The sequence below is a fragment of the Megascapheus bottae genome, chromosome 14 (genome assembly GCF_031878675.1).
Source record: "Megascapheus bottae isolate mThoBot1 chromosome 14, mThoBot2.hap1, whole genome shotgun sequence".
Lineage (NCBI taxonomy): Eukaryota > Metazoa > Chordata > Mammalia > Rodentia > Geomyidae > Megascapheus > Megascapheus bottae.
Genome location: NC_143522.1, coordinates 32,081,309 through 32,108,376, shown reverse-complemented (window position 1 = coordinate 32,108,376; position 27,068 = coordinate 32,081,309). Strand labels below are relative to the sequence as shown.

At 60.5% G+C, this 27,068-nt stretch overlaps 1 protein-coding gene across 2 annotated transcripts in view; it reads left to right on the top strand.

Moving 5' to 3' along the window:
* Jag2 (jagged canonical Notch ligand 2) overlaps window positions 1–25,947 on the top strand; it is a 41,149-nt gene extending 15,202 nt beyond the window's left edge. The window contains exons 2-25 of one of the 2 annotated variants that reach the window (XM_090344945.1): window positions 11,501–11,558; window positions 12,949–13,200; window positions 13,288–13,348; window positions 15,667–15,797; window positions 15,909–16,028; window positions 16,217–16,325; window positions 16,787–16,908; window positions 17,078–17,191; window positions 17,268–17,314; window positions 17,395–17,568; window positions 18,260–18,410; window positions 18,491–18,643; window positions 18,724–18,837; window positions 20,457–20,570; window positions 20,652–20,765; window positions 21,278–21,394; window positions 21,769–21,796; window positions 21,877–21,962; window positions 22,379–22,492; window positions 22,569–22,684; window positions 23,025–23,273; window positions 23,749–23,880; window positions 24,726–24,882; window positions 25,047–25,947. In XM_090344945.1, the coding sequence (XP_090201071.1) occupies window positions 11,501–11,558; window positions 12,949–13,200; window positions 13,288–13,348; window positions 15,667–15,797; window positions 15,909–16,028; window positions 16,217–16,325; window positions 16,787–16,908; window positions 17,078–17,191; window positions 17,268–17,314; window positions 17,395–17,568; window positions 18,260–18,410; window positions 18,491–18,643; window positions 18,724–18,837; window positions 20,457–20,570; window positions 20,652–20,765; window positions 21,278–21,394; window positions 21,769–21,796; window positions 21,877–21,962; window positions 22,379–22,492; window positions 22,569–22,684; window positions 23,025–23,273; window positions 23,749–23,880; window positions 24,726–24,882; window positions 25,047–25,540 (3,327 nt within the window). In that variant the 3' untranslated portion in view covers window positions 25,541–25,947. Of the gene's footprint in view, window positions 1–11,500; window positions 11,559–12,948; window positions 13,201–13,287; window positions 13,349–15,666; window positions 15,798–15,908; window positions 16,029–16,216; window positions 16,331–16,786; window positions 16,909–17,077; window positions 17,192–17,267; window positions 17,315–17,394; window positions 17,569–18,259; window positions 18,411–18,490; window positions 18,644–18,723; window positions 18,838–20,456; window positions 20,571–20,651; window positions 20,766–21,277; window positions 21,395–21,768; window positions 21,797–21,876; window positions 21,963–22,378; window positions 22,493–22,568; window positions 22,685–23,024; window positions 23,274–23,748; window positions 23,881–24,725; window positions 24,883–25,046 lie in introns of both variants that reach the window. The other variant, XM_090344946.1, reaches the window with a different exon arrangement.
* Window positions 25,948–27,068: the final 1,121 nt, after the last annotated feature.

Sequence of the window (27,068 nt, the reverse complement as noted above, 5' to 3'; positions counted from 1 at the left end):
ATTTAGTATCCAGGTGTGGAGGAGGTGTAGGTCCTCATTAGGAGGTGATTCTTGTTCTCATTTAGTATCCAGGTGTAGAGGAGGTGCAGTTCCTCATGAGGAGGTGATTCTTGTTCTTATTTAGTATCCAGGTGTAGAGGAGGTGCAGGTCCTCATGAGGAGGTGATTCTTGTTCTCATTTAGTATCCAGGTGTAGAGGAGGTCCAGGTCCTCATGAGGAGGTGATTCTTGTTCTCATTTAGTATTCAGGTGTAGAGGAGGTCCAGGTCCTCATGAGGAGGTGATTCTTGTTCTCATTTAGTATTCAGGTGTAGAGGAGGTGCAGGTCCTCATGAGGAGGTGATTCTTGTTCTCATTTAGTATCCAGGTGTAGAGGACGTCCAGGTCCTCATGAGGAGGTGATTTTTGTTCTCATTTAGTATCCAGGTGTAGAGGAGGTCCAGGTCCTCATGAGGAGGTGATTCTTGTTCTCATTTAGTATCCAGGTGTAGAGGAGGTGCAGGTCCTCATGAGGAGTTGATTCTTGTTCTCATTTAGTATCCAGGTGTGGAGGAGGTCCAGGTCCTCATGAGGAGGTGATTCTTGTTCTCATTTAGTATCCAGGTGTAGAGGAGGTGCAGGTCCTCATGAGGTGATTCTTGTTCTCATTTAGTATCCAGGTGTAGAGGAGGTCCAGGTCCTCATGAGGAGGTGATTCTTGTTCTCATTTAGTATCCAGGTGTGGAGGAGGTGCAGGTCCTCATGAGGAGGTGATTCTTGTTCTCATTTAGTATCCAGGTGTAGAGGAGGTGCAGGTCCTCATGAGGAGGTGATTCTTGTTCTCATTTAGTATCCAGGTGTGGAGGAGGTGTAGGTCCTCATGAGGAGGTGATTCTTGTTCTCATTTAGTATCCAGGTGTGGAGGAGGTCCAGGTCCTCATGAGGAGGTGATTCTTGTTCTCATTTAGTATCCAGGTGTGGAGGAGGTGCAGGTCCTCATGAGGAGGTGATTCTTGTTCTCATTTAGTATCCAGGTGTAGAGGAGGTGCAGCTCCTCATGAGGAGGTGATTCTTGTTCTCATTTAGTATCCAGGTGTGGAGGAGGTCCAGGTCCTCATGAGGAGGTGATTCTTGTTCTCATTTAGTATCCAGGTGTAGAGGAGGTGCAGCTCCTCATGAGGAGGTGATTCTTGTTCTCATTTAGTATCCAGGTGTAGAGGAGGTGCAGGTCCTCATGAGGAGGTGATTCTTGTTCTCATTTAGTATCCAGGTGTGGAGGAGGTGTAGGTCCTCATGAGGAGGTGATTCTTGTTCTCATTTAGTATCCAGGTGTGGAGGAGGTGCAGCTCCTCATGAGGAGGTGATTCTTGTTCTCATTTAGTATCCAGGTGTAGAGGACGTCCAGGTCCTCATGAGGAGGTGATTCTTGTTCTCATTTAGTATCCAGGTGTAGAGGAGGTGCAGGTCCTCATGAGGAGGTGATTCTTGTTCTCATTTAGTATCCAGGTGTGGAGGAGGTTCAGGTCCTCATGAGGAGATGATTTGTGTTCTCATTTAGTATCCAGGTGTAGAGGAGGTGCAGGTCCTCATGAGGAGGTGATTCTTGTTCTCATTTAGTATGCAGGTGTGGAGAAGGTGCAGGTCCTCATGAGGAGGTGATTCTTGTTGTTATTCAGTATCCAGGTGTAGAGGAGGTCCACGTCCTCATGAGGAGGTGATTCTTGTTCTCATTTAGTATCCAGGTGTAGAGGAGGTGCAGGTCCTCATGAGGAGGTGATTCTTGTTCTCATTTAGTATCCAGGTGTGGAGGAGGTCCAGGTCCTCATGAGGAGGTGATTCTTGTTCTCATTTAGTATTCAGGTGTAGAGGAGGTCCAGGTCCTAATGAGGAGGTGATTCTTGTTCTCATTTAGTCTCCAGGTGTAGAGGAGGTGCAGGTCCTCATGAGGAGTTGATTCTTGTTCTCATTTAGTCTCCAGGTGTAGAGGAGGTGCAGGTCCTCATGAGGTGATTCTTGTTCTCATTTAGTATCCAGGTGTGGAGGAGGTGCAGGTCCTCATGAGGAGGTGATTCTTGTTCTCATTTAGTATCCAGGTGTAGAGGAGGTGCAGGTCCTCATGAGGAGGTGATTCTTGTTCTTATTTAGTATCCAGGTGTAGAGGAGGTCCAGGTCCTCATGAGGAGGTGATTCTTGTTCTCCTTTAGTATCCAGGTGTAGAGGACGTCCAGGTCCTCATGAGGAGGTGATTCTTGTTCTCATTTAGTATCCAGGTGTAGAGGAGGTGCAGGTCCTCATGAGGAGGTGATTCTTGTTCTCATTTAGTATCCAGGTGTGGAGGAGGTTCAGGTCCTCATGAGGAGATGATTTGTGTTCTCATTTAGTATCCAGGTGTAGAGGAGGTGCAGGTCCTCATGAGGAGGTGATTCTTGTTCTCATTTAGTATGCAGGTGTGGAGAAGGTGCAGGTCCTCATGAGGAGGTGATTCTTGTTGTTATTCAGTATCCAGGTGTAGAGGAGGTCCACGTCCTCATGAGGAGGTGATTCTTGTTCTCATTTAGTATCCAGGTGTAGAGGAGGTGCAGGTCCTCATGAGGAGGTGATTCTTGTTCTCATTTAGTATCCAGGTGTGGAGGAGGTCCAGGTCCTCATGAGGAGGTGATTCTTGTTCTCATTTAGTATTCAGGTGTAGAGGAGGTCCAGGTCCTAATGAGGAGGTGATTCTTGTTCTCATTTAGTCTCCAGGTGTAGAGGAGGTGCAGGTCCTCATGAGGAGTTGATTCTTGTTCTCATTTAGTCTCCAGGTGTAGAGGAGGTGCAGGTCCTCATGAGGTGATTCTTGTTCTCATTTAGTATCCAGGTGTGGAGGAGGTGCAGGTCCTCATGAGGAGGTGATTCTTGTTCTCATTTAGTATCCAGGTGTAGAGGAGGTGCAGGTCCTCATGAGGAGGTGATTCTTGTTCTTATTTAGTATCCAGGTGTAGAGGAGGTGCAGGTCCTCATGAGGAGGTGATTCTTGTTCTCATTTAGTATCCAGGTGTAGAGGAGGTCCAGGTCCTCATGAGGAGGTGATTCTTGTTCTGATTTAGTATCCAGGTGTAGAGGAGGTGCAGGTCCTCATGAGGAGGTGATTTTTGTTCTCATTTACTATCCAGGTGTGGAGGAGGTCCAGGTCCTCATGAGGAGGTGATTGTTGTTCTCATTTAGTATCCAGGTGTGGAGGAGGTCCAGGTCCTCATGAGGAGGTGATTCTTGTTCTCATTTAGTATCCAGGTGTAGAGGAGGTGCAGGTCCTCATGAGGACGTGATTCTTGTTCTCATTTAGTATCCAGGTGTGGAGGAGGTCCAGGTCCTCATGAGCAGGTGATTCTTGTTTTCATTTAGTATTCAGGTGTAGAGGAGGTCTAGGTCCTCATGAGGAGGTGATTCTTGTTCTCATTTAGTATCCAGGTGTAGAGGACGTCCAGGTCCTCATGAGGAGGTGATTTTTGTTCTCATTTAGTATCCAGGTGTAGAGGAGGTGCAGGTCCTCATGAGGAGGTGATTCTTGTTCTCATTTAGTATCCAGGTGTGGAGGAGGTCCAGGTCCTCATGAGGAGGTGATTCTTGTTCTCATTTAGTATTCAGGTGTGGAGGAGGTCCAGGTCCTCATGAGGAGGTGATTCTTGTTCTCATTTAGTCTCCAGGTGTAGAGGAGGTGCAGGTCCTCATGAGGAGTTGATTCTTGTTCTCATTTAGTCTCCAGGTGTAGAGGAGGTGCAGGTCCTCATGAGGTGATTCTTGTTCTCATTTATTATCCTGGTGTGGAGGAGGTGCAGGTCCTCATGAGGAGGTGATTCTTGTTCTTATTTAGTATCCAGGTGTAGAGGAGGTGCAGGTCCTCATGAGGAGGTGATTCTTGTTCTCATTTAGTATCCAGGTGTAGAGGACGTGCAGCTCCTCATGAGGAGGTGATTCTTGTTCTCATTTAGTATTCAGGTGTAGAGGAGGTGCAGGTCCTCATGAGGAGGTGATTCTTGTTCTCATTTAGTATTCAGATGTAGAGGAGGTGCAGGTCCTCATGAGGAGGTGATTGTTGTTCTCATTTAGTATCCCGGTGTAGAGGAGGTGCGGTCCTCATGAGGAGGTGATTGTTGTTCTCATTTAGTATCCAGGTGTAGAGGAGGTGCAGGTCCTCATGAGGAGGTGATTCTTGTTCTCATTTAGTATCCAGGTGTAGAGGAGGTGCAGGTCCTCATGAGGAGGTGATTCTTGTTCTCATTTAGTCTCCAGGTGTAGAGGAGGTGCAGGTCCTCATGAGGAGTTGATTCTTGTTCTCATTTAGTCTCCAGGTGTAGAGGAGGTGCAGGTCCTCATGAGGAGGTGATTCTTGTTCTTATTTAGTATCCAGGTGTAGAGGAGGTGCAGCTCCTCATGAGGAGGTGATTCTTGTTCTCATTAATATCCAGGTGTAGAGGAGGTGCAGCTCCTCATGAGGAGGTGTTTCTTGTTCTCATTTAGTATCCAGGTGTAGAGGAGGTCCAGGTCCTCATGAGGAGGTGATTCTTGTTCTCATTTAGTATTCAGATGTAGAGGAGGTGCAGGTCCTCATGAGGAGGTGATTGTGGTTCTCATTTAGTATCCAGGTGTAGAGGAGGTCCAGGTCCTCATGAGGAGGTGATTCTTGTTCTCATTTAGTCTCCAGGTGTAGAGGAGGTGCAGGTCCTCATGAGGAGTTGATTCTTGTTCTCATTTAGTCTCCAGGTGTAGAGGAGGTCCAGGTCCTCATGAGGAGGTGATTCTTGTTCTCATTTAGTATCCAGGTGTGGAGGAGGTGCAGGTCCTCATGAGGAGGTGATTCTTGTTCTCATTTAGTATCCAGGTGTAGAGGAGGTCCAGGTCCTCATGAGGAGGTGATTCTTGTTCTCATTTAGTATTCAGGTGTAGAGGAGGTCCAGGTCCTCATGAGGAGGTGATTCTTGTTCTCATTTAGTATTCAGGTGTAGAGGAGGTGCAGGTCCTCATGAGGAGGTGATTCTTGTTCTCATTTAGTATCCAGGTGTAGAGGACGTCCAGGTCCTCATGAGGAGGTGATTTTTGTTCTCATTTAGTATCCAGGTGTAGAGGAGGTCCAGGTCCTCATGAGGAGGTGATTCTTGTTCTCATTTAGTATCCAGGTGTAGAGGAGGTGCAGGTCCTCATGAGGAGTTGATTCTTGTTCTCATTTAGTATCCAGGTGTGGAGGAGGTCCAGGTCCTCATGAGGAGGTGATTCTTGTTCTCATTTAGTATCCAGGTGTAGAGGAGGTGCAGGTCCTCATGAGGAGGTGATTCTTGTTCTCATGTAGTCTCCAGGTGTGGAGGAGGTGCAGGTCCTCATGAGGAGTTGATTCCTGTTCTCATTTAGTATCCAGGTGTGGAGGAGGTCCAGGTCCTCATGAGGAGTTGATTCTTGTTCTCATTTAGTATCCAGGTGTAGAGGAGGTCCAGGTCCTCATGAGGAGGTGATTGTTGTTCTCATTTAGTATCCAGGTGTAGAGGAGGTGCAGGTCCTCATGAGGAGGTGATTCTTGTTCTCATTTAGTATCCAGGTGTGGAGGAGGTCCAGGTCCTCATGAGGAGGTGATTCTTGTTCTCATTTAGTATCCAGGTGTGGAGGAGGTGCAGGTCCTCATGAGGAGGTGATTCTTGTTCTCATTTAGTATCCAGGTGTAGAGGAGGTGCAGGTCCTCATGAGGAGGTGATTCTTGTTCTCATTTAGTATCCAGGTGTAGAGGAGGTGCAGGTCCTCATGAGGAGGTGATTCTTGTTCTCATTTAGTATGCAGGTGTGGAGAAGGTGCAGGTCCTCATGAGGAGGTGATTCTTGTTGTTATTCAGTATCCAGGTGTAGAGGAGGTCCACGTCCTCATGAGGAGGTGATTCTTGTTCTCATTTAGTATCCAGGTGTAGAGGAGGTGCAGGTCCTCATGAGGAGGTGATTCTTGTTCTCATTTAGTATCCAGGTGTGAAGGAGGTGCAGGTCCTCATGAGGAGGTGATTCTTGTTCTCATTTAGTATCCAGGTGTGGAGGAGGTCCAGGTCCTCATGAGGAGGTGATTCTTGTTCTCATTTAGTATCCAGGTGTAGAGGAGTTCCAGGTCCTCATGAGGAGGTGATTCTTGTTCTCATTTAGTATTCAGGTGTAGAGGAGGTCCAGGTCCTAATGAGGAGGTGATTCTTGTTCTCATTTAGTATCCAGGTGTAGAGGAGGTGCAGATCCTCATGAGGAGTTGATTCTTGTTCTCATTTACTCTCCAGGTGTAGAGGAGGTCCAGGTCCTCATGAGGAGGTGATTCTTGTTCTCATTTAGTATCCAGGTGTAGAGGAGTTCCAGGTCCTTATGAGGAGGTGATTCTTGTTCTCATTTAGTATCCAGGACCCCTGGTTTACCCGTGAGTTAGACATGGATCCCTGGCTCACTCTTGGGTGGTTCGGATATCTAGGTCTCCCGTGGGCTTTACCTGAATCCCTGCCTCACTCTTGAAGTAGTCGTGGACTCCTTGTTCACTTGTGGGGCGCTTCGGGACTATTGGCTCTCTCCTCGATCGGACGTTGTTCCCTGGCTCTGTCGGGGATATACATTGTCCCCTCGCTCACTCATCAGTGGAGATTGTCCCTTGGCTGACTCGTGGAGTGGACATGCACCCCTGGCTCACTCGTGGAGTGGACGTTTTTCCCTGGCTCACTCGTGGAGTGGACATGGACCCCTGGCTCACTCATGGAGTGGACATGGACCCCTGGCTCACTAGTGGTGTGGACATGGACCCCTGGCTCACTTGTGGAGTGGACGTTGTCCCCTGGCTCACTCGTGGAGTAGGTTTTGTTCCCTGGCTCATTCGTGGAGTGGACATGGACCCCTGGCTCACTTGTGGAGTGGACGTTTTCCCCTGGCTCACTTTTGGAGTTGACGTTGTCCACGATTGTCCCCTGGCTCACTCGTGGAGTGGACTTTTCCCTTGGCTCACTCTTGGAGTGTACGTTGTCCCCTGCCTCACTCGTGGAGTGGACATGGACCCCTGGCTCACTCGTGGAGTGGACATGGACCCCTGGCTCACTCGTGGAGTGGATGTTGTCTCCTGGCTCACTCGTGGAGTAGACGTTGTCCCGTGGCTTACTTGTGGAGTGGACGTTGTCCCTTGGCTCACTCGTGGAGTGGACGTTGTCCCCTGGCTCACTCGTGGAGTGGACATGGACCCCTGGCTCACTCGTGGAGTGGACATGGACCCCTGGCTCACTCGTGGAGTGGATGTTGTCTCCTGGCTCACTCGTGGAGTAGACGTTGTCCCGTGGCTTACTTGTGGAGTGGACGTTGTCCCTTGGCTCACTCGTGGAGTGGACGTTGTCCCCTGGCTCACTCGTGGAGTGGACGTTGTCCCCTTGCTCATTCTTGGGGTTTACGTTGTCCCCTGACTCACTCGTGGAGTGAACGTTGTCCCTTGGCTTACTTGTGAAGTGGACGTTGTCCCCTGGCTCACTCGTGGAGTGGATGTTGTCCCCTGGCTCACTCATGGAGTGGACGTTGTCCTCTGGCTCACTCATGGAGTGGACGTTGTCCCCTTACTCATTCTTGGGGTGTACGTTGTCCCCTGACTCACTCGTGGAGTGGATGTTGTCCCCTGACTCACTCGTGGAGTGGACGTTGTCCCCTGGCTTACTTGTGGAGTGGACATTGTCCCTTGGCTCAATCGTGGAGTGGACGTTGTCCCCTTGCTCATTCTTGGGGTGGACGTTGTCCCCTGGCTCACTCGTGGAGTGGACCTTGTCCCCTGGCTCACTCGTGGAGTGGACGTTGTCCCCTGGCTCACTCGTGGAGTGGACGTTGTCCCCTGGCTCACTCGTGGAGTGGACGTTGTCCCCTGACTCACTTGTGGAGTGGACGTTGTCCCCTTGCTCATTCTTGGGGTGTATGTTGTCCCCTGGCTCACTCGTGGAGTGGACATTGTCCCCTGACTCACTCGTGGAGTGGACGTTGTCCCCTTGCTCATTCTTGGGGTGTACGTTGTCCCCTGGCTCACTCGTGGAGTGGACGTTGTCCCCTGGCTTACTCGTGGAGTGGACGTTGTCCCCTTACTCATTCTTGGGGTGTACGTTGTCCCCTGACTCACTCGTGGAGTGGATGTTGTCCCCTGACTCACTCGTGGAGTGGACGTTGTCCCCTGGCTCACTCATGGAGTGGACGTTGTCCCCTTGCTCATTCTTGGGGTGGACGTTGTCCCCTGGCTCACTCGTGGAGTGGACCTTGTCCCCTGGCTCACTCGTGGAGTGGACGTTGTCCCCTGGCTCACTCGTGGAGTGGACGTTGTCCCCTGGCTCACTCGTGGAGTGGACGTTGTCCCCTGACTCACTCGTGGAGTGGACGTTGTCCCCTTGCTCATTCTTGGGGTGTACGTTGTCCCCTGGCTCACTCGTGGAGTGGACATTGTCCCCTGACTCACTCGTGGAGTGGACGTTGTCCCCTTGCTCATTCTTGGGGTGTACGTTGTCCCCTGGCTCACTCGTGGAGTGGACCTTGTCCCCTGACTCACTCGTGGAGTGGACGTTGTCCCCTTGCTCATTCTTGGGGTGTACGTTGTCCCCTGGCTCACTCGTGGAGTGGACGTTGTCCCCTGGCTTACTCGTGGAGTGGACGTTGTCCCCTGGCTCACTCGTGGAGTGGACGTTGTCCCCTGGCTCACTCGTGGAGTGGGCGTTGTCCCCTGGCTCACTCGTGGAGTGGACATTGTCCCCTGGCTTACTTGTTGAGTGGACGTTGTCCCTTGGCTCACTCGTGGAGTGGACGTTGTCCCCTGGCTCACTCATGGAGTGGGCCTTGTCCCCTTGCTCATTCTTGGGGTGTACCTTGTCCCCTGACTCACTCGTGGAGTGGACGTTGTCCCCTGGCTCATTTTTGGGGTGTACGTTGTCCCCTGGCTCACTTGTGGAGTGGACGTTGTCCCCTGGCTCATTCTTGGGGTGTACCTTGTCCCCTGACTCACTCGTGGAGTGGACGTTGTCCCCTGGCTCATTCTTGGGGTGTACGTTTTCCCCTGGCTCACTCATGGAGTGGACGTTGTCCCCTGGCTCATTCTTGGGGTGTATGTTGTCCCCTGACTCACTCGTGGAGTGGATGTTGTCCCCTTGCTCATTCTTGGGGTGTACGTTGTCCTCTGGCTGACTCATGGAGTGGACCTTGTCCCCTGGCTTCCTTGTGGAGTGGACATGGACCCCTGGTTCCCTTGTTGGGGTGCACCTGGGCCCCTGGCTCACTCGTGGGTGGGCCTGGCCTCTGTTCTGCTGTGGTCTTCCGGGCCCAGAGCCACGGTCGCTGCCCGTTCCCCCGTCCCTTAGGTGACAGTGGTTGCATAGGCCTGGTCTCTCCACAGCTGAGGGTTCAGGAGCTGCATCTCTGCTGGGCTGCGGTGCTGGGTCCACATCCTGGTCCTGTGTTGGCAGCCAGGCAGGGATGCTGTGGAGAATGGAGTGGCCCTGGAAGCCTGGTCCCCATGGCACGGAGCGTTTGCTGGCCAGGGATCCGTGTGCTCTGGGGCCAGAGGGCCAGAGAGCCACACCTCTGCACTCAAGTCTATTTTGTCCATACATCTGGTCTCCTGCCCTGCCATCCGCCCATGTCTGGGGGGCTGCTGAGGGTTTTGACTTGGCCTTGGAACCAGTCAGATGGTGATGAGATGGATCTCAGGCTGGGGTTTGTCCTTGGGGACCTGGGGCCCAGCTCATGGGAGGGGCATGGTTGGAGTGGGGAGGCCTCTGGCGGTGGGGGCCGGTCTGGCAGGAAGGCCCCCGTTCTCCCAGTGGCTGAGGGAGCTGGTCTCTGAGCTGCCCCAGATCCCATCCCCAGTCCCCCAGCTCATGTGTCTCCACGGGCCTCCCGCCCAGGGATCGGGGTCCCTGCCCACCAGGCCCCAGAGTCAGGCGGTCACTGCCACTGGCTTGGCCGTGAAGGGTGCAGTCGTGGAGGCTGGCAGGCAGCTGGGGGCTGCAGTGGCAGGTGGGGAGTTGGCCAGCCTGCCAGCTCAGGCTCAGCAGCTTCCCGTCCAGGTGTAAGGAGCCCAGCTGGTGGGCGGTGGGGCCCTCGCGGGCCTGCGCACGTCCCCATGGGAGCCGGTAACCCGAGCCCGGCCGGGCGGACCGGGTGGTAACTCTACCTGTGCAGCGGGCGTGGCCTTCCCGGGAGCAGGCCGGAAGCCCACGCCTTGGCTCTTCTGCGTGGGCTTGGCTGGTGGGCTCGTCCTGCGCTTGGCCCATCCCCAGCTAGGCCACGTTCAGCCCCAACGGCCATTTTGCTGGGCATCCGTGCTCTGTGCTGAGGAGCCGCCTCCCCCTCTCCAGCGGCCCCTGCCCCCTGCGTGGCTCTCTCCCTCCAGCAGGCTCCCCCATGGGCTCCTCTGCTACCCTGGCTGCTCCTTGCTCTGTGAGCTCTGGTCACTGGGACAGCGGTGGTGTTTGACCCGGGTGCCATGTAGGAATGAGTGGCTGGTGAGGCCAGAAGGGAAGGAGAGGAGTGGAAGGGGCTCTGGTGCCGGCCCTCCCGGGGTCCTGCACGTGGGGGCCTGCACGGCGTCCCCCGGGGCCCGGGAGAAGAGCAGCTGCAGGTGGCCTGGAGGGGACTGGGTCCAGGATGGACAAGGAGCAAGCAAGACTCCAGAGCTGGGGCTGGAGCTGCCGGTGGGGCCAGGGCGGCTTCCGGCCCCCGGCCTAGCTTCTGGGTGATATGGGTCTGGGTTAGAGCAGGGTTTCCAGGCAGGTGTACTCGGGAGTAATGCAGAGGACACCCCGTCTGAGGGGACGTGGGAGTGCAGAGGACCTCCAAGACCAGGCTGTGTGTGTCAGGATCAGACCCTGCTCTGGGGCTGGTGGAGCTGGCTTGGGGTTGGGGAAGACGGCCTGGTGGGGCCTCTGCTCTTTGTCAGCCAGGCTTCAGGCCTGAGCCGCCCAGGGCCCACGTCAGGACGCTCCCTCACCTCCTGGAGGGCTGGGCAGCCCTGGGGAGAGCCCCTTCCTCCAAGGCAGAGGGAGCTGGGGGCCGGGCTGCAGCCACGGGGACTGAGGTTGTGCTGGAGAGGCCCCTCCCCTCCCTGTGTGGGGCTAGACACTCTGTGGGTCCTGTCTGGTGGCTCTGTTCCTACTGGGGGCCCTCACCGCAGGTCTGCTGGGCCCCATGTATCTGGTAGAGGGCAGCCAGGATGGCGGCTGGCTTGCAGGCTGGGGGTGCCCGACTGTCCTGCCCAAGGGAAGTGCTCTTCTCCTAGTTCTGGCCCCAGCCTCTTGCTGGGCGCCTCAGCCTTCTCAGCCTGGTCTGAGCGGGGGTGGACAGGCTGGTGTAGGGTCCCTCCAGCCAGGACGCAGCATCTCCCCAGGGTCCCGGCCAGGCCCCTTGACTGAGCCGGGAGCTTTGGGTTCTGAGGAGGGACGTGGAGGGTGTGGTGGGGATGGGCAGGCAGGCAGGAGCCTTGGGCTCACCGCGGTCCCCCACTCCCGCCCTCCCTCCCTCCCGCCCCGTGTTCACAGCGCTCCTTCACACTCATTGTAGAGGCCTGGGACTGGGACAACGACACCACCCCGGACGGTGAGTAAACCCCGCCAGCAGGCCTGCCTCTGACTGGGAGGTCAGGTCCTCAAGGGGGGCTTGGCTGTCTGTCTGCTGGGGCCGAAAGCTCAGGCTCCATTCATGCCTCCTCTGCCTGGAAAGTCTTAGATGTGGTTTACCCTTTTTGCCCTGCTGCCAGGAAGCTCTGCCATCTTGTATGCACACTGTTTTCTTCCTGGTCCTGGCTTCATTATTACTGTCCAGTTGGACATGTTCCCTCTCTCTCTCTCTCTCTCTCTCTCTCTCTCTCTCTCTCTCTCTCTCTCTCTCTCTCTCTCTCTCTCTCTCTGTCTCTCTGTCTCTCTCTCTTCCAGTCTTGGGCCTTGAACTCAGGGCCTGAGCACTGTCCTTGGACTTTCTCAAGACTAGAGCTCTACCACTGAGCCACAGCACCGCTTCTGGCTTTTTCCTATGTATGTGGTACCAAGGAATGGAACCCGGTCTTCATGCATGCTAGGCAAGCCCTCTACCACTAGGTCACACCTCCCAGCCCCTGGGGCGTGTTCTTTTTGGGCCTAAGCTGATTATGTAGAAGACCAAGATGCCCTCCCATGGGCCCCTTTCTGCCTAAGCACGGCCTCAGGAGGTCTCTGTAGTCCTGGGTGCCAGCCCAGGAGACTGCAGAGGGAAGAAGCGGGGTTCTTGGGCCTTGGAAGTCTGAGGAGAGATGGCATGGAGCTAGGGCTGTCTTGGCCCAGGGCACCTGCCCCAGGACACTGCTCAGGCCCCGAGTCCAAGCCCAAGGATTGGACTTGTTGTACATGTCTGTAATCCCAGCTGTGTGGAGATGTGGACAGGAGGACCTCAGGCCAAGGCCACACTGGGCCAAAGTATGAGACCATACCTGTAAAATAACATACAAAAAGCGCCGGAGGTGTGGCTCAAGTGGCAGAGTGCCTGGCTACTACCTTCAAACCATCGTGTCCAAACCCCAGGAAAAAGTGGGGTGGGAAAAGATGGTGTCGGAATGCAGAGTGCCTGGAGCTGCCAGGTCGTCGCTGAGCAGGAAGGCAGGTGGACGGCCGAGTGCTGCCCCCCTGTGGGCCAGAGCCGGACACCGAGCCGTGCAAGGGCGTTGGCCAGCGCTGGAGCCGCCCGAGCCTTCCCGGGGGAAGCCGTGGTGCAGGCCCGGCTCCTTAGAGGCCTCGGCCTCCTGTGCTTCCCCATGTGGGTGTGGGCTGGCCAGGGAGCAGGGCGGGCGGGGCTCTGCCTAGCTGCTGTGTGCTCTGGCCAGTATCGGCCCCTTCCACCTTCATGGCCACTGCAGGTTAGGGCTGGCCTGTCCCCGACCCTCGGCTGCCAGGCCAGGTTGGTGTCTTGGGCCTGTGGCGGTGGGTGGCGTAGCTGGCTGTCTCTGCTGCCCCTAAAGAGGACCTGCTGATCGAGCGCGTGACGCACGCGGGCATGATCAACCCCGAGGACCGCTGGAAGAGCCTGCACTTCAGCGGCCACGTGGCACACCTGGAGCTGCAGATCCGGGTGCGCTGTGACGAGAACTACTACAGCGCCACCTGCAACAAGTTCTGCAGGCCCCGCAACGACTTCTTCGGCCACTACACCTGTGACCAGTACGGCAACAAGGCCTGCATGGACGGCTGGATGGGCAAGGAGTGCAAGGAAGGTGCGTGGGGGTGCGGTGGGGCCGGCGGGGGGGCCGGGCCTGCCTGTGGAGCCGGCTGCAGCTGGGCATCCTCACCTCTGTTCACAGCCGTGTGTAAACAAGGATGTCATCTGCTCCATGGGGGATGCTCGGTGCCTGGGGAGTGCAGGTGAGAACCTCCAGCGCCTGCCCCTTCTCTGCCCTCAACAGCTGCTGGGGCCCTGGGGGGGGGGGCGGGGGGAGACACGCTTGCCGAGGGGAGGGCAGGCCGGCAGGGTCAAGTGGTGATGGGCAGGCCGGGAGCAGGGTCAGGAGCCAGCCCTCCACAGGCCAGGCCCTGCAGCAGAGGTCCTGGGCCCTGGAGAGCTGTGGTGAGGCAGGAAGGACCTCAGGAAGGCCAGGGTGAGGTGGTAGAGTCGGGGAGCTGTAGGGAGGCAGCATGGAGAGGTGAAAGGCAGAGCCCACAGATTCCCTTCTGGACCAGGATTCGTGAGTCGTTCGCCGCAGGACCGAGAGGAAGAGGAGGGCAGGGGGTCCTGCACCGCTGGGTGGTGGAGCTGCGGGGTTGGGAGGGCAGGGCCCGTGGGGAAAGGAGGCCTCCCCGGGAGAGGCCCGTGGTGTGTGCAGGCGGAGGGGAGCAGGGGCTGAGACGCGAGTCCTGGCCGGCCCAGCAGGTGAAGGTGTGTGGACACAGGAGCTGGCTAGACTGCAGGGAGCAGCAGGATTTGGAGGGAGGCCAGCGGAGGCCTTTGCCGAGCACACAGGGTGGAAGTCAGGCTGGCCAGGAGCTGGGACTTGGGGCCAGACGTCCTCAGGCAGGTGCAGCACCCTGAGGTGCTGGAGAAGGCCCTGCGGAAGGGCTGGAGGTTGTCAGCTGGCACCCCGCTGGGGGAGGCAGCAGGAAGCCCCGGGCCTCACCTACCCATCCTTCCATCTCTCTGGCCACCCCCACCCCGTTTTCTTCACACGGGGTGCTGAGGCACAGAGCGGGGCAGAGGGAGTCCCAGGCCGGGGTGGACTGGTGGGAGATGGTGGGAGCAGCAACCCGCCTGTGCCCATTCCAGCGAGGGAATGGTGGGAGGCAGCTCCCGGCTCCTTCACCGGGGGCTTCAGACAAGATGATCTTACAAGGGCCACCCCTGGTGCCTGTCAACTCCTGGGCAGGGGGTGGGGCAGCTCCGCCCAGCCTGGGTGCCGGAGGGAAGCTGGAGCTGTGGGCAGACACCCTGTGTGGGCAGTGAGGTCAGTGCCCTCTGCACTTCTTGGTGGCTGTCCCGGTGTTGGTGCTACACGAGTGTCCCCCACGGAGGCAGGCGGGGTGGATGAGGAGCCCCGCTCCCGCCCCCCAGGAAGGCTGTGGGCCGCACCGGAAGATGGGGGCAGGAGCACAGGCCCGGGCCGGGCAGTAGGTGGCCCTGCGGGTGAGGCCCGCGGCCGGCCGCCAGGGCTCGGGTTTCAGCCGGATGCTGAGGAGATGGCTGTGCCTTCCTGCTGCGCCTCCCCAGGCCCTGGAGCTGCCGGCAGGAAAGTGGGAAGCAGGGTCTGGTGCTCCGCCCAGGGGTCTGGGGTCCCAGCCTGGCCCTGGATCACTGGACCACCCGCCCCCGCCCTTGTCTGTCCTGTCACCTGGAGAGAGAACTTGGCATGCAGATGTGAAGCCCATTGTCAACGGCATACCCAGCTGTCTCCAGAGCCACCTGCTCAGAGCCTCAGTTTCCCGGTTCCCGGCTGTGTGAGCTGGGCCGTAACCTTGGCTCTGTGACTCAGAAGGGCTCTGTGGCTCAGGAAGGGCTGTGGTTCTTTTCTAAGAATAACTCCTCGTGCCGGTGTGGAAGCGCCGGGGCCTGGATGTCACTCCCGCCCCTGGGGCTGGAGCCCTCTGGGAGGGGGTCCTCAGAGCCCCCAGCTCCTATCTGCCACCTTTGCACAGGGAGCCTGCTCACCCCTTGCAGGACCCCCAGAGTGGGCGCAGAGATTGACCTGGGGGTTGTGGCCACACGGCCCTCAGCGCTGTGTTCAGGGCAGCCGCCAGGCCAGTCAGGCCAGGAGCTGCCCTGGGGTGGCCTGTGAGGGATGCCCTATCTGGGCTTTACTGGAAGCCAGAGAAGGTGCTGCCCTTGGGTAGCAGCGAGGTCACATGAAGTCCTCAAGGTCACCCTGCCAGGATGGCTAGAGCTCCTCCCCAGGTTTTTCTGTCTCTGCTATGGGCGCTGGCCCTCACGCCCCACGGCCAGGCTGGGTCTTCCTTTCCCGGCGCCTGCTCTTGGGGCCTGGCTCAGGGTGAGTCCTAGAATAGCTCAGGGAGGAGTGACAGGGCAGCTGGGGCTGCCGGTCAGAGCCCTCAGCCGGGCACGCCTGTGCCTGCGGGGCCCAGGCCTGGCTCGGAGCTGCTCTGGCTCTGAGTATGCGGGGCGCTTCTGCATCTGCCTGCCTGGCTGCTCTCAGCTGCCCATCTCACGGCCTCGCCCCTCCCCCACCGGCCCCCAGGTGTAACTACGGCTGGCAGGGCAGGTTCTGTGACGAGTGTGTCCCCTACCCCGGCTGCGTGCACGGCAGCTGTGTGGAGCCCTGGCATTGCGACTGTGAGACCAATTGGGGCGGCTTGCTCTGTGACAAAGGTAGCTGGTGGGCAGGCGGGAGGTGGGCAGGGTAGTGGCGGACAGGGCTGCCCTCAAGCTGAAAGGGGGGACTGGCCAGGCCTGCTCTCTGAGCTCCACACCTCCCCCCAGACCTGAACTACTGTGGCAGCCACCACCCCTGTGTCAACGGGGGGACGTGCATCAACGCAGAGCCCGACCAGTACCACTGCGCCTGCCCAGAGGGCTACTCCGGCAAGAACTGTGAGCGGGGTACGTCAGAGGCCGGTCCCTGAACGTTGGCCAGGTGTAGGGTGGCCCTTGAGACGGCTGCCACAGCCAGATGACCAACCACACCCACCTCCAGGGCTGCCTTGCTCCGCTGCCCGCCCTGTGGGCTTGGGGACCAGGGGAGTCTGGGTCTGCCCGTCTACCTCACCACCCCTACTGTGGTTCTGCAGCCGAGCATGCCTGTACCTCCAACCCGTGTGCCAACGGGGGCTCCTGCCACGAGGTGCCATCGGGCTTTGAGTGCCACTGTCCATCGGGCTGGGAAGGACCTACCTGTGCGCTGGGTGAGTGCCGGGGCAGGGACCCCGGCGTGTGTCTGTGGCTCCGGCCACATCTCGGGGGGTTTGTGTGATGACTAGTTCCCTGGGGGTCTGGTCCACTTGTGTGGTGGACTTTGTGGCCAGGGGACAGCTGGCTCCTGTCTTACACTGCCGGGCCTCCTGACCCCCCAGGCTGTGCCCCCCGCACACTGGTCACTCTACTCACCTGACCACTCAGTCCACATTTGTCTATCCTCCTGACTCACACAGACCCTAACCTACTTCACAGCCATGGCCCATGCCACGGACCACGCATGCCCCATGTGGGGCCACGGGCCATGCCCCAGTCACACCTTCACCCAGGACCCACCGGCCAGGCCCTGGCCATGCCCCGGCCACACCTTCACCCAGGGCCCACCAGCCACGCCCTGGGCCTCACCTTCACCCTGGGGCCCACCGGCCACGCCCTGGGCCTCTTATTTCTGCAGACATAGACGAGTGTGCCTCCAACCCTTGTGCAGCTGGGGGCACATGTGTGGACCAGGTGGACGGCTTCGAGTGTATCTGCCCTGAGCAGTGGGTAGGGGCCACCTGCCAGCTGGGTAAGGAGCGCCCAGGGCGGGACTGTTGAGCATGGACTGCGCTGACCGTGTGGCTGGCTGCTGCTGGTGGAGCTGGGCTGCGGGCACGGCGGGCGCCGGCGGGCACTGCGGGCGCCGGGCACCGTGGCAGGCAGAGCCTGAGCCCCACGGCCCCGTTGTCTCTTCACAGACGCCAATGAGTGCGAAGGGAAACCCTGTCTTAATGCTTTTTCTTGCAAAAACCTGATTGGCGGCTATTACTGTGATTGTCTCCCGGGCTGGAAGGGCACCAACTGCCACATCAGTCAGTATGGTGGGCGCTGCAGGTGGGGGGGCCGGCGGCCGCAGGCCCCTGACCCTCCCTGCGCCTCTCTCCCCAGACATCGACGACTGTGGCCAGCAGTGTCAGCACGGCGGGACTTGCAAGGTGAGGCGCCCCTCCCCCACCCGGCGGGCCCGGGGGGGAGGCCGGGAGGGACGCTGAGGCTCACTGGCTCCCCTGCCCAGGATCTGGTGAACGGGTACCAGTGCCTGTGCCCGCGGGGCTTCGGCGGCCGGCATTGCGAGCTGGAGCACAGCCGGTGTGCCAGCAGCCCCTGCCGTGGGGGAGGCATCTGCGAGGACCTGCAGGATGGCTTCCGTTGCCACTGCCCCCGGGGCCTGGCCGGATGGCTCTGTGAGGTGAGGTTTGCGGCTCGGCCACCGTCCCCACGCAGGGACTTCATCTACGGGCCGCAGCGTCGTGGGGGCGTGGCTGAGGAGGCCCCACGGTCGGCAGCAGCCTGGGAGAGGACCCTGGGGGAGCAGGGGCCTCGTCCTCTCTGGTCCTCAGGGCCAGCAGGGTGTGTTTGGACAGGATTGGCCGTCTCTCGGTAGCACTGGTGCCTGTGCCCTCGTTAGCGTTCTCCTTCTGTACTTCCCGCCCGCCAGCCACGTGTGCTGCTCTGGCCTCTGTAGGAGGAGCTGGGGGAGCTCCAGATTCCATGGGTGCGCTGGCTCTGGAGAGACCCCTGTTGGTTCTGAGGGTGGCCTGGCAGTGTGGCAGGTCAGGAGCTGGCTCTCCAGTTGGTGGGAGGAGTCAGGGCCGGATGCTGCCTGTGGGAGGCAGAGGAAGCTGGGCTGCTGTGGAGGTGGGGGCCTGGTGACCCACGGGTGTTTCCGGCCAGCTGACAGGGCCTGGACAACCCCAGGGCGGGGGCTTTAGGCTCTGGGTGGCACTGCCTGCCCTGGAATGGGAGGGCCTGCTTGCCAAGGCCTGGACTTGGGGCGTCTGCTGGGGGAGGGCCGGGGAGGCGCGGTCTTCAGGGACCTTCTGAAGTCTGCCTGTGCAGGGGTGGCTCTTGGGACACATGTGTCTCCTCTTGTCTCACAGGTAAACGTGGACTTCTGTGAACCAAGCCCCTGTCTAAACGGTGCCCACTGCTACAGCCTAGAGGGGGACTACTACTGTGCCTGCCCTGAAGACTTCGCTGGCAAGAACTGCTCCGTGCCCAGGGAGCGCTGTCCTGGCGGCGCGTGCAGAGGTGCGGGGTAGCTGCTGGTGGGGAGTTGGGGTGAAGTGGGGAGGAGAGGGGCCTCATTGCAGTCTGTCTCTCCGCCACAGTAATTGATGGTTGCGGGGTTGAGGTAGGGCCAGGGGTGTCTGGCATGGCCCCCTCCAACGTGTGCGGCCCCCACGGACACTGTGTCAGCCAGCCCGAGGGCAACTTCTCCTGCGTCTGTGACAGTGGCTTCACCGGGACCTACTGTCACGAGAGTGAGTGCTGTACCGGGTGGGCTAGGGTGCGGCTGGTAGCCTGGGGAGGACTCACCCGGCCGCGGCGGCCTCTCTTGCAGACATTGACGACTGCCTGGGCCAGCCCTGCCGCAATGGCGGCACATGCATAGATGAGGTGGACGCCTTTCGCTGCTTCTGTCCCAGTGGCTGGGAGGGGGAGCTCTGTGATACCAGTGAGTACGGTGCCCCTGCACTGCCCACTGCTGGCGGGTCAGCCCCTCTCCTGCTCCTCACTCCTGCTTGACCTGCGTCCCACCCGGCACCCACCCACAGCCTGGCTGGCTCTGCCCCCCACACCTGCCCACAGCCTGGCTGGCTCTGCCTTGAACCCTCCCACAGCCTAGTTGGCTCTGCCCCCACACCTGCCCACAGCCTGGCTGGCTCTGCCCTGAACCCTCCCACAGCCTGGCTGGCTCTGCCCCCACACCTGCCCACAGCCTGGCTGGCTCTGCCTTGAACCCTCCCACAGCCTGGCTGGCTCTGACCCTACCCGCCCACAGCCTGACTGGCTCTGCCCCGAACCCTCCCACAGCCTGGCTGGCTCTGCCTTGAACCCTCCTACTGCCTGGCTGGCTCTGCCCCTACCCACCCACAGCCTGGCTGGCTCTGCCCTGAACCCTCCCACAGCCTGGCTGGCTCTGACCCCACCTGCCCACAGCCTGACTGGTTCCGCCCTGAACCCTCCCACAGCTTGGCTGACTCTGCCCTGAACCCAGCCTAGCTGGCTCTGCCTTGAACCCTCCCACAGCCTGGCTGGCTCTGACCCCACCCGCCCACAGCCTGGCTGGCTCCGCCCTGAACCCTCCCACAGCTTGGCTGACTCTGCCCTGAACCCAGCCTACCTGGCTCTGCCTTGAACCCTCCCACAGCCTGGCTGGCTCTGACCCCACCCGCCCACAGCCTGACTGGCTCCGCCCCAAACCCTCCCACAGCCTGGCTGGCTCTGCCCCCACCCACCCACAGCCTGGCTGGCTCTGCCCTGAACCCTCGCACTGCCTGGCTGGCTCTGCCCCCACCCGCCCACAGCCTGGTTGGCTCTGCCCTGAACCCTCCCACAGCCTGGCTGGCTCTGACCCCACCCGCCCACAGCCTGACTGGCTCTGCCCCGAACCCTCCCGCGGCCTGGCTGGCTCCGCCCCGAACCCTCCCACGGCCTGGCTGACTCTGCCCTGAACCCTCCCGTGGCCTGGCTGGCTCTGCCCTGAACCCTCCCAGGGCCTGGCTGGCTCTGCCCTGAACCCTCCCACAGCCTGGCTGGCTCTGCTCCGCCCTGAACCCTCCCACAGCCTGGCTGGCTCCGCCCTGAACCCTCCCACGGCCTGGCTGACTCTGTCCTGAACCCGCCTATGGCCTGGCTGGCTCTGCCCTGAACCCTCCCATGGCCTGGCTGGCTCCGCCCTGAACCCTCCCACAACCTGGCTGGCTCTGCCCTGAACCCTCCCATGGCCTGGCTGGCTCCGCCCTGAACCCTCCCACGGCCTGGCTGGCTCTGCCCTGAACCCTCCCACGGCCTGGCTGGCTCCGCCCTGAACCCTCCCACGGCCTGGCTGGCTCTGCTCCATCATTGCCTGGCTGGCTGGCTCTGGGGGGCGGGATGGGGGGACCACCCGCCCACTCCCTTGATGGCTCAGTCCCCCAACCTCCCGTGGCCCGGCTGGCTCCGCCCCACACCCCTGGACACAGCTCAGTGAGCCCAGGTTTCTGAGGTCTGAACAGTGCTGGTGACCCCCTGCCCCCCTTCCCTTCCCCCTCCTCCCCCAACAACCCACACTGACCATCATCCTCTCCCCAGATCCCAACGACTGCCTCCCCGACCCGTGCCACAGCCGAGGCCGCTGCTATGACCTTGTCAATGACTTCTACTGCGCATGCAATGATGGCTGGAAGGGGAAGACATGCCACTCTCGTGAGTGCCGGGCCCAGCGAGCGGGGGGTGGGGCTGTCCGCCATGGCCCTGGGTGTCTGCTGAGTGGCCGTGTGCCCACAGGCGAGTTCCAGTGTGATGCCTACACCTGCAGCAATGGGGGCACGTGCTATGACAGTGGGGATACCTTCCGCTGTGCCTGCCCACCAGGCTGGAAGGGCAGTACCTGCACCATTGGTGGGTAGCGTGGACCAGCCCAGCCCCAGCCCACCCTCTGAACATCCCAGTCCCCCCTGTCCTGTCCCCTGCCCTGCTCCAGCCCAGTCCCTCCCTGTCCAGTCCCTGTCCTGTCTCCAGCCCTGCTCCAGCCCAGTCCCCCTGTCCTGTCCCCTGCTCTGCTCCAGTCTGGTCTCCCTGTCTTGTCCCCTGCTCTGCTCCAGCCCAGTCTCCCTGTCCTGCCTCCAGCCCTGCTCCAGCCCAGTCCCTCCCTGTCCAGTCCCTGTCCTGTCCCCTCCCCTGCTCCAGCCCAGTCCCTCCCTGTCCTGTCCCCTCCCCTGCTCCAGCCCAGTCCCCCTGTCCTGTCCCCTCCCCTGCTCCAGCCCAGTCTCCCTGTCCTGTCCCTGTCCTGTCCTGTCCCCTCCCCTGCTCCAGCCCAGTCCCTCCCTGTCCGGTCTCCAGCCCGGCCCACACCACTTCCCTGCTCACTGGGGGAGCAGCCACAGCGGCTCCTTTATTCCTCCTCTTCACAGCCCAGAACAGCAGCTGCCTGCCCAACCCCTGCGCGAATGGGGGCACCTGTGTGGGCAGCGGTGACTCCTTCTCCTGCATCTGCCGGGACGGCTGGGAGGGCCGGACCTGCACTCACAGTGAGCTGGGGCGGGAAAGCTGGGCACCAGATGTGGTTTCTTGATGGGAGCGGGCTGCGGGTCGGGCTTCCTCCCTGTGGCTCCCTACCCCAGGGAGCTGCCCCTCCCCACCTGCCCTCCTCTCTCTGCGTCCCTTGGCCCTCTCTCTTTCCCCATGCCCTGCAGTCTCCTCGGCCACCCACTGCCCACCCCCCCTGTAGCCTGTGACCCCTCTCAGCCCGTGTGGCCTTGCCAGGCTCCCGAGCCTTCCAGCACCCCTGCCCCTCCCCCTGGCCACCAGTGCAGTGTCCCTTCATCCACCAGCCTGGCATGGCAGAGGGGGCCCTGAACAGGAGGAGCCGGAACAAAAACCCTCTCTCTTCCCTTAAATGCAGATACCAATGACTGCAACCCACTGCCTTGGTGAGTGGCAGCTCTGGGAGCCGGGGTGGGGCTGGGCTGGCGACGGGGGCTCATCCCTGATGTCTGCCTTCTCCCTGCAGCTACAACGGTGGCATCTGTGTGGACGGTGTGAACTGGTTCCGCTGCGAGTGTGCGCCGGGCTTTGCAGGTCCAGACTGCCGCATCAGTGAGCAGCCTGGGCGGGGTCTGGGGGCCTGGGAGGCCTGGGCAGGGCCTGAGGGACTGGGGGGGGCGCGGGGGGGGGCCTGGGCCATGGTTAGTGCGGTGTCACAAGTAGAGGCTATGTCTGTCCACACCCGACAGGTGTCCTATATGCTTTTGGACACTCCGCTGAGTAGAGTCTGGGGTGGTAGCAGGGCAGGTGTCTGCCACCAGGGGCAGCCATGCAGTGGGGCCACCCTGGGGAGATGGGGCCCCAGAGTCCCAGTTCACCCAGAGCCGAGGCGGGAGGAGGTGTCTGCTTTAGGCCCACAGCTGCGGATCGCAGCCTGGGCTGCTGTGAATGCAGGCGTCCTGCCTTGCAGGGCTGGGGGGCCAGGCAATCTCCCGGCCCCACCCCAAGGGCTGGTGCCTTCCCTGCAGACATGGACGAGTGCCAGTCCTCGCCCTGTGCCTACGGGGCCACCTGTGTGGATGAGATCAACGGGTACCGCTGTAGCTGCCCTCCAGGCCGCACGGGCTCCCGGTGCCAGGATGGTAGGTCTGTCCCCACAGCGGGCTGGGCCGTCCTCAGAGCTGGACGTTCCACTGAGCCTCCCTCCTCTCCCCACAGTGGTGGAGTTTGGGAGGCCCTGCTGGTCGCGGGGCGTGCCGTTTCCACACGGGAGCTCCTGGGTGGAAGACTGCAACAGCTGCCGCTGCCGGGATGGCCGTCCGCAGTGCAGCAAGGTGGGGCCCAGCCGGATGCCCCTGGTCTGCCCTGCCTTTCCCCGTCCTGCGTGCCGAGGCTCCCTCGGAGCCTTGGCTGGGGGGACGCCCACCTCTGAAGTGGTCCTTGGAGGAGGGGAGGGGGCGGGGTGGGGTCCCAGCACCCTGACTCTCCTGTTTGGAGACACCAAGGTTTGCCCTGGGGCCCACCGCGCTCTACCTGAATGGCAGGAAGTCCTTTCTGGGCTGCCATCCAGCCTGGCCGGGACAGCGCCATGGGCCTCACTGACCGGCTGTGTCTTCCCCCTCGGCGTGCTGCCTCTTGCCGTCCGTGGTCCTTGCCGTGTGCCCGTGTGTCCAGGTGTGGTGTGGGTGGAAGCCTTGTCTGCTGTCTGTCCAGCCTGATGCCCCGAGTGTCCAGTGCCCGCCGGGGCAGCAGTGTCGGGAGAAGTCCCCGGTCCAGTGCCTGCAGCCCCCCTGTGAGGCCTGGGGGGAGTGTGGGGCCCAGGAGCCCCTGCCCCCCCGCACCGTCTGCCTGCCACGCTCCGGGCACCTGGACAGCAACTGCGCACGCCTCACTCTGCGCTTCAACCGAGACCAGATGCCACAGGTGAGCGCGCCCGGTGGCCTCACGCTACAGGGCACTGGCGTGGCAGCCCGGCCAGGGCTCGCCCTCGTAGGGCAGGGCGGCCGGGCCTGTGAGCAGCCACCATGGCTTCCACAGGCACAGAGGCCGTGGGGTCGGGTCCGAGCTGGGTGGCTCACGTGTGCAGCCTGGGACATGCCCAGTCGCACATGTGTCCAGCTGGACCGGGGTGGCCCGCAGCCGCTCACTCTCTGCGTTGCAGCCTGCAGTGTTGAGGGTGCTGGGCGTCCTGGCCGCAGTCCCTGGGCATTTGGAACATGTCTCCACATCCGGCAGGATGAGGCGCACAGAGGCTCACGAGGCCCGTCCCGGTCCCCACTGTGACCGCCCCTCCCTAGAGCTGCCTTGGCCTCGAGACAGGGCAGATAGAGCGGGGGCGGGCTCCACGTGTCCCCAGGTCCTTGGCTGTGAGCCTACTCACCTGCTGTCATCTGCACAGGGCACCACGGTGGGTGCCATCTGCTCTGGAATCCGCTCTCTGCCAGCCACGAGGGCGGTGGCCCGCGATCGCCTGCTGCTGCTTCTCTGTGACCAGGCCTCCTCGGGAGCCAGCACCGTGGAGGTGGCTGTGGTAAGCGGGCGGAGGTCTGGCCCCGAGGCTCTGGGTGCCCCCAGGGGAGGAGCAGTCGCAGGATGAGAGAGCGACGGGTCTGTGGGAACTGTGGCCCACACAGACCCGTGGAGCCGGGGGGAGGCTGGGTGGAAGTGAGTAGACAGAGGTCAGAGGTCGCTGAAGAAAGAACCTCCGACATCCAAGACCACAGGAGCCGTGTCACCAGCAGTCCACGGGCCAGCTCCTTAGTGGACAGGCAGGGTGGGTGGGCCCAGGTCTCAGGAGTTGCTGACTGGCTGTTAGGAGGTCTGGGGACATCTGGACAGTGACAGTGGAGATTCCTTCCAGGCTGGGCTGGGGGCTCCAGTTCCTTCAGGCCAGTGTGTGGAGCTGTGGCGCCAGGATCCGACAGCGGGGTTCTGGGTACTTGGGGAGGAGGCTGGGGCTCAACAACCCTGAATGAGACAGCACTGAGCTGGCAGCCAGTGGAGTTGACCCGGGGAAGGAGCCTGGGCAGGGGAGGTGAGACAGAGGCTCAAGGTGACTTTGTGGTTGGAGACTAGAGTGGTGCGTGAGCAGGCAGGGAGAGGAAGGTGGGAGGGGCCTAAAGTGGGTCTTGGGAAAGGAGAGGAGGCAGTGCTGTTTGCACAAGCCTGGGAGTTGTCTTGAGAAAGCTCTGGCGGCCTCCCACAGGACAGGGCTGTGGGGTGGACAGCACCGGCCCACTCCTCCCCCCCGCCCTCCCGGAGGACCCCCCCGGGGTACACGGTCCCCCTAGCCCCGTCCTCAGCCTGGTCTGGGGACACGGGCGGGTCTGGGTCCTGTGGCGGCCGGCCCACCCCCAGCTCCACCCTCTGGCCTAGTCCTTCAGCCCTGCGTGGGACTCCCTGGACAGCAGTCTCATCCAGAGCGCAGCCCAGGCCATTGTGGCTGCCATTACACAGAGGGGGAACGGCTCCCTGCTGCTGGCCGTCACGGAGGTGAAAGTGGAGACGGCGGTCGTGGACGGCTCTTCTGCAGGTGAGCGGGGACAGGAGGGGTCCCCGATCCCTGGGGTAGTGGGCGCCTGCTGCTGTCCCAGCCTCAGCTCCCGGAGCCCCCACCAGCCAGACCCCAAGGGGAGGTGCCAGGCCGCGGGGCCCGCCTCAGTGCCCTGCCCCTGCCCTTGCCCTTGCCTTCGCCAGGCCTGCTGGTGCCCGTGTTGTGCAGTGCCTTCAGCGTGCTCTGGCTGACCTGCGTGGTCCTGTGCGTGTGGTGGACTCGAAAGCGCAGGAAAGAGCGGGAGAGGAGCCGGCTGCCACGGGATGAGAGCGCCAACAACCAGTGGGCCCCCCTCAACCCCATCCGCAACCCCATCGAGCGGCCGGGGGCCAGCGGCCCCAGCACCGGGCACAGGGACGTGCTGTTCCAGTGCAAGAACTTCACGCCACCGCCACGCCGGGCGGGCGAGGCGCTGCCAGGACCCGGCGCCCACGGCGGGAGCGGGGAGGAGGAAGACCAGGAGCTGGGCCTTGGAGAGGACTCCCCAGAAGAGGCAGAGAAGTTCCTCTCACGTAAACTCACCAAAGACCCCAGCTGCTCTCCAGGGAGGCCAGCCCACTGGGCGGCCTCGGGGCCCAAAGTGGACAACCGCGTGGTCAGGAGCGCCAAGGAGGTGCAGTATCCTGGCAAGGAGTAGGACCACAGCTGCCCGCTGGGCCGGGCCCGGAGCCCCTGCCGGCGCCACACCTCGCTGGACTGCAGGAGGCCCAGGCCATGTGCACAGTTTCTTTATTTTGTGTTAAAAAAAAAACCCACCAAAAACAAAAAAAACAAATGTTTATTTTCTACGTTTCTTTAACCTTGTATAAGTTATTCAGTCACTGTCAGGCAGAAAACAATGGAGTATTCTCGGATCGTTGCTATTTTTGTAAAGTTTCCGTGTGTTACACGTGACGTGGCTGTGTTCTCACCAAAGCATGTCACGTTTGTTACCAGAGGTCGTGTGCTGTTTACAGAATCTTCATTTTTATTCCTCACTTGGGTTTCTCTGTGGCTCCAGGCCAAAGAGCCACTGACACCTATGGCTGTGGGTGTGGCTTGTGGGTGTGGCCTGAGGCTGTGGGTGTGGCCTATGGGTCTCAGTAGGACTTGGTGGCTGGCAAGGGTGGCCTGAGGCTGTCTGTGGGACCTGTGGCTGTCAGTGGGACCTGTGGTGGTCGGCGTGGCCCTCGTTGTTGGTGTGGCCTTGGGTTGTTGGCATGACCTGTGGCTTTTGGTGGCACCTGTGGTTATCAGTGGGGCTGGTGAGTGGATCCGCTCCCTGGCCGGTATCCCCAACCTGCCATCCTTGCTTCCTCCTGCCCAGAACTCTCAGAGATCCCCAACTGTGCTTTCAGAAGTGCCCTTCCCGACTGCTCATTGCCCCCCGGGGCGGCAGTATTGAAGCTTGTGACAAGTGCCTTCACACTCCCGCAGCTGTCAGCGTTTGCCGTGCGCTCCGGGCTGCTGGCCCCGGCCGCCTCCTCGTGAAAGTGCATTTCTGTAAATATGTACATATTAAACGAATCACTCTGTATATTTGATTTAATAACTTAAACGCTTTGGCCTTCCTGTTCTTTGGGTGCCATTCCTTTATTTGGAGCTGGGGCAAAGCCTTGAGCGGTGGGCGTGGCTCGTCCTGTGCAGGGGCCTTCCGGCCTCGGCCCTGCCAGGGCCTCTGGGACTGGGGACAGGGACATGGAGGGGCCCCTTTCAGGGAATGGGGAAGGGAGTCAGGGTGCCTGTCGCCCACTCCTAAACAGTCAAGTGGCATTAGGAAATTGCAGAAGCCTGCCAGGGCCGTGTGTGAGGGGATTCGGGTGGAGTGTAGAGAAAGAAGCCCAGGGAAGGGACGGCCGATACGCCTGCAGCTCCTCACCAGCGGCCAAGGGGGCCGGGCCCGGAGCATCGGCTGTGCAGACAGCACTCTCGCTCATGTGAGGGGCAGGGGCTTGTGGGTGGGGAGGAGGGGAGCCACGAAGCACATTTGTGAAAAGGGTGGATAGCAGCAGCCTGGGAGACTTGGCTGTGCGTGTATTTGGGTTAAACTGGCCAGGAGGCCACTGCACGTGTTGCTCTGAGGACACCACGTGCCCTTCCTTCTTTTTCACACTGGTCCTGGGATTTGAACTCAGCCTGGACACTGTCCCTGGGCCGTTTCACTCAAGGCTAGTGCTCTGCCACTG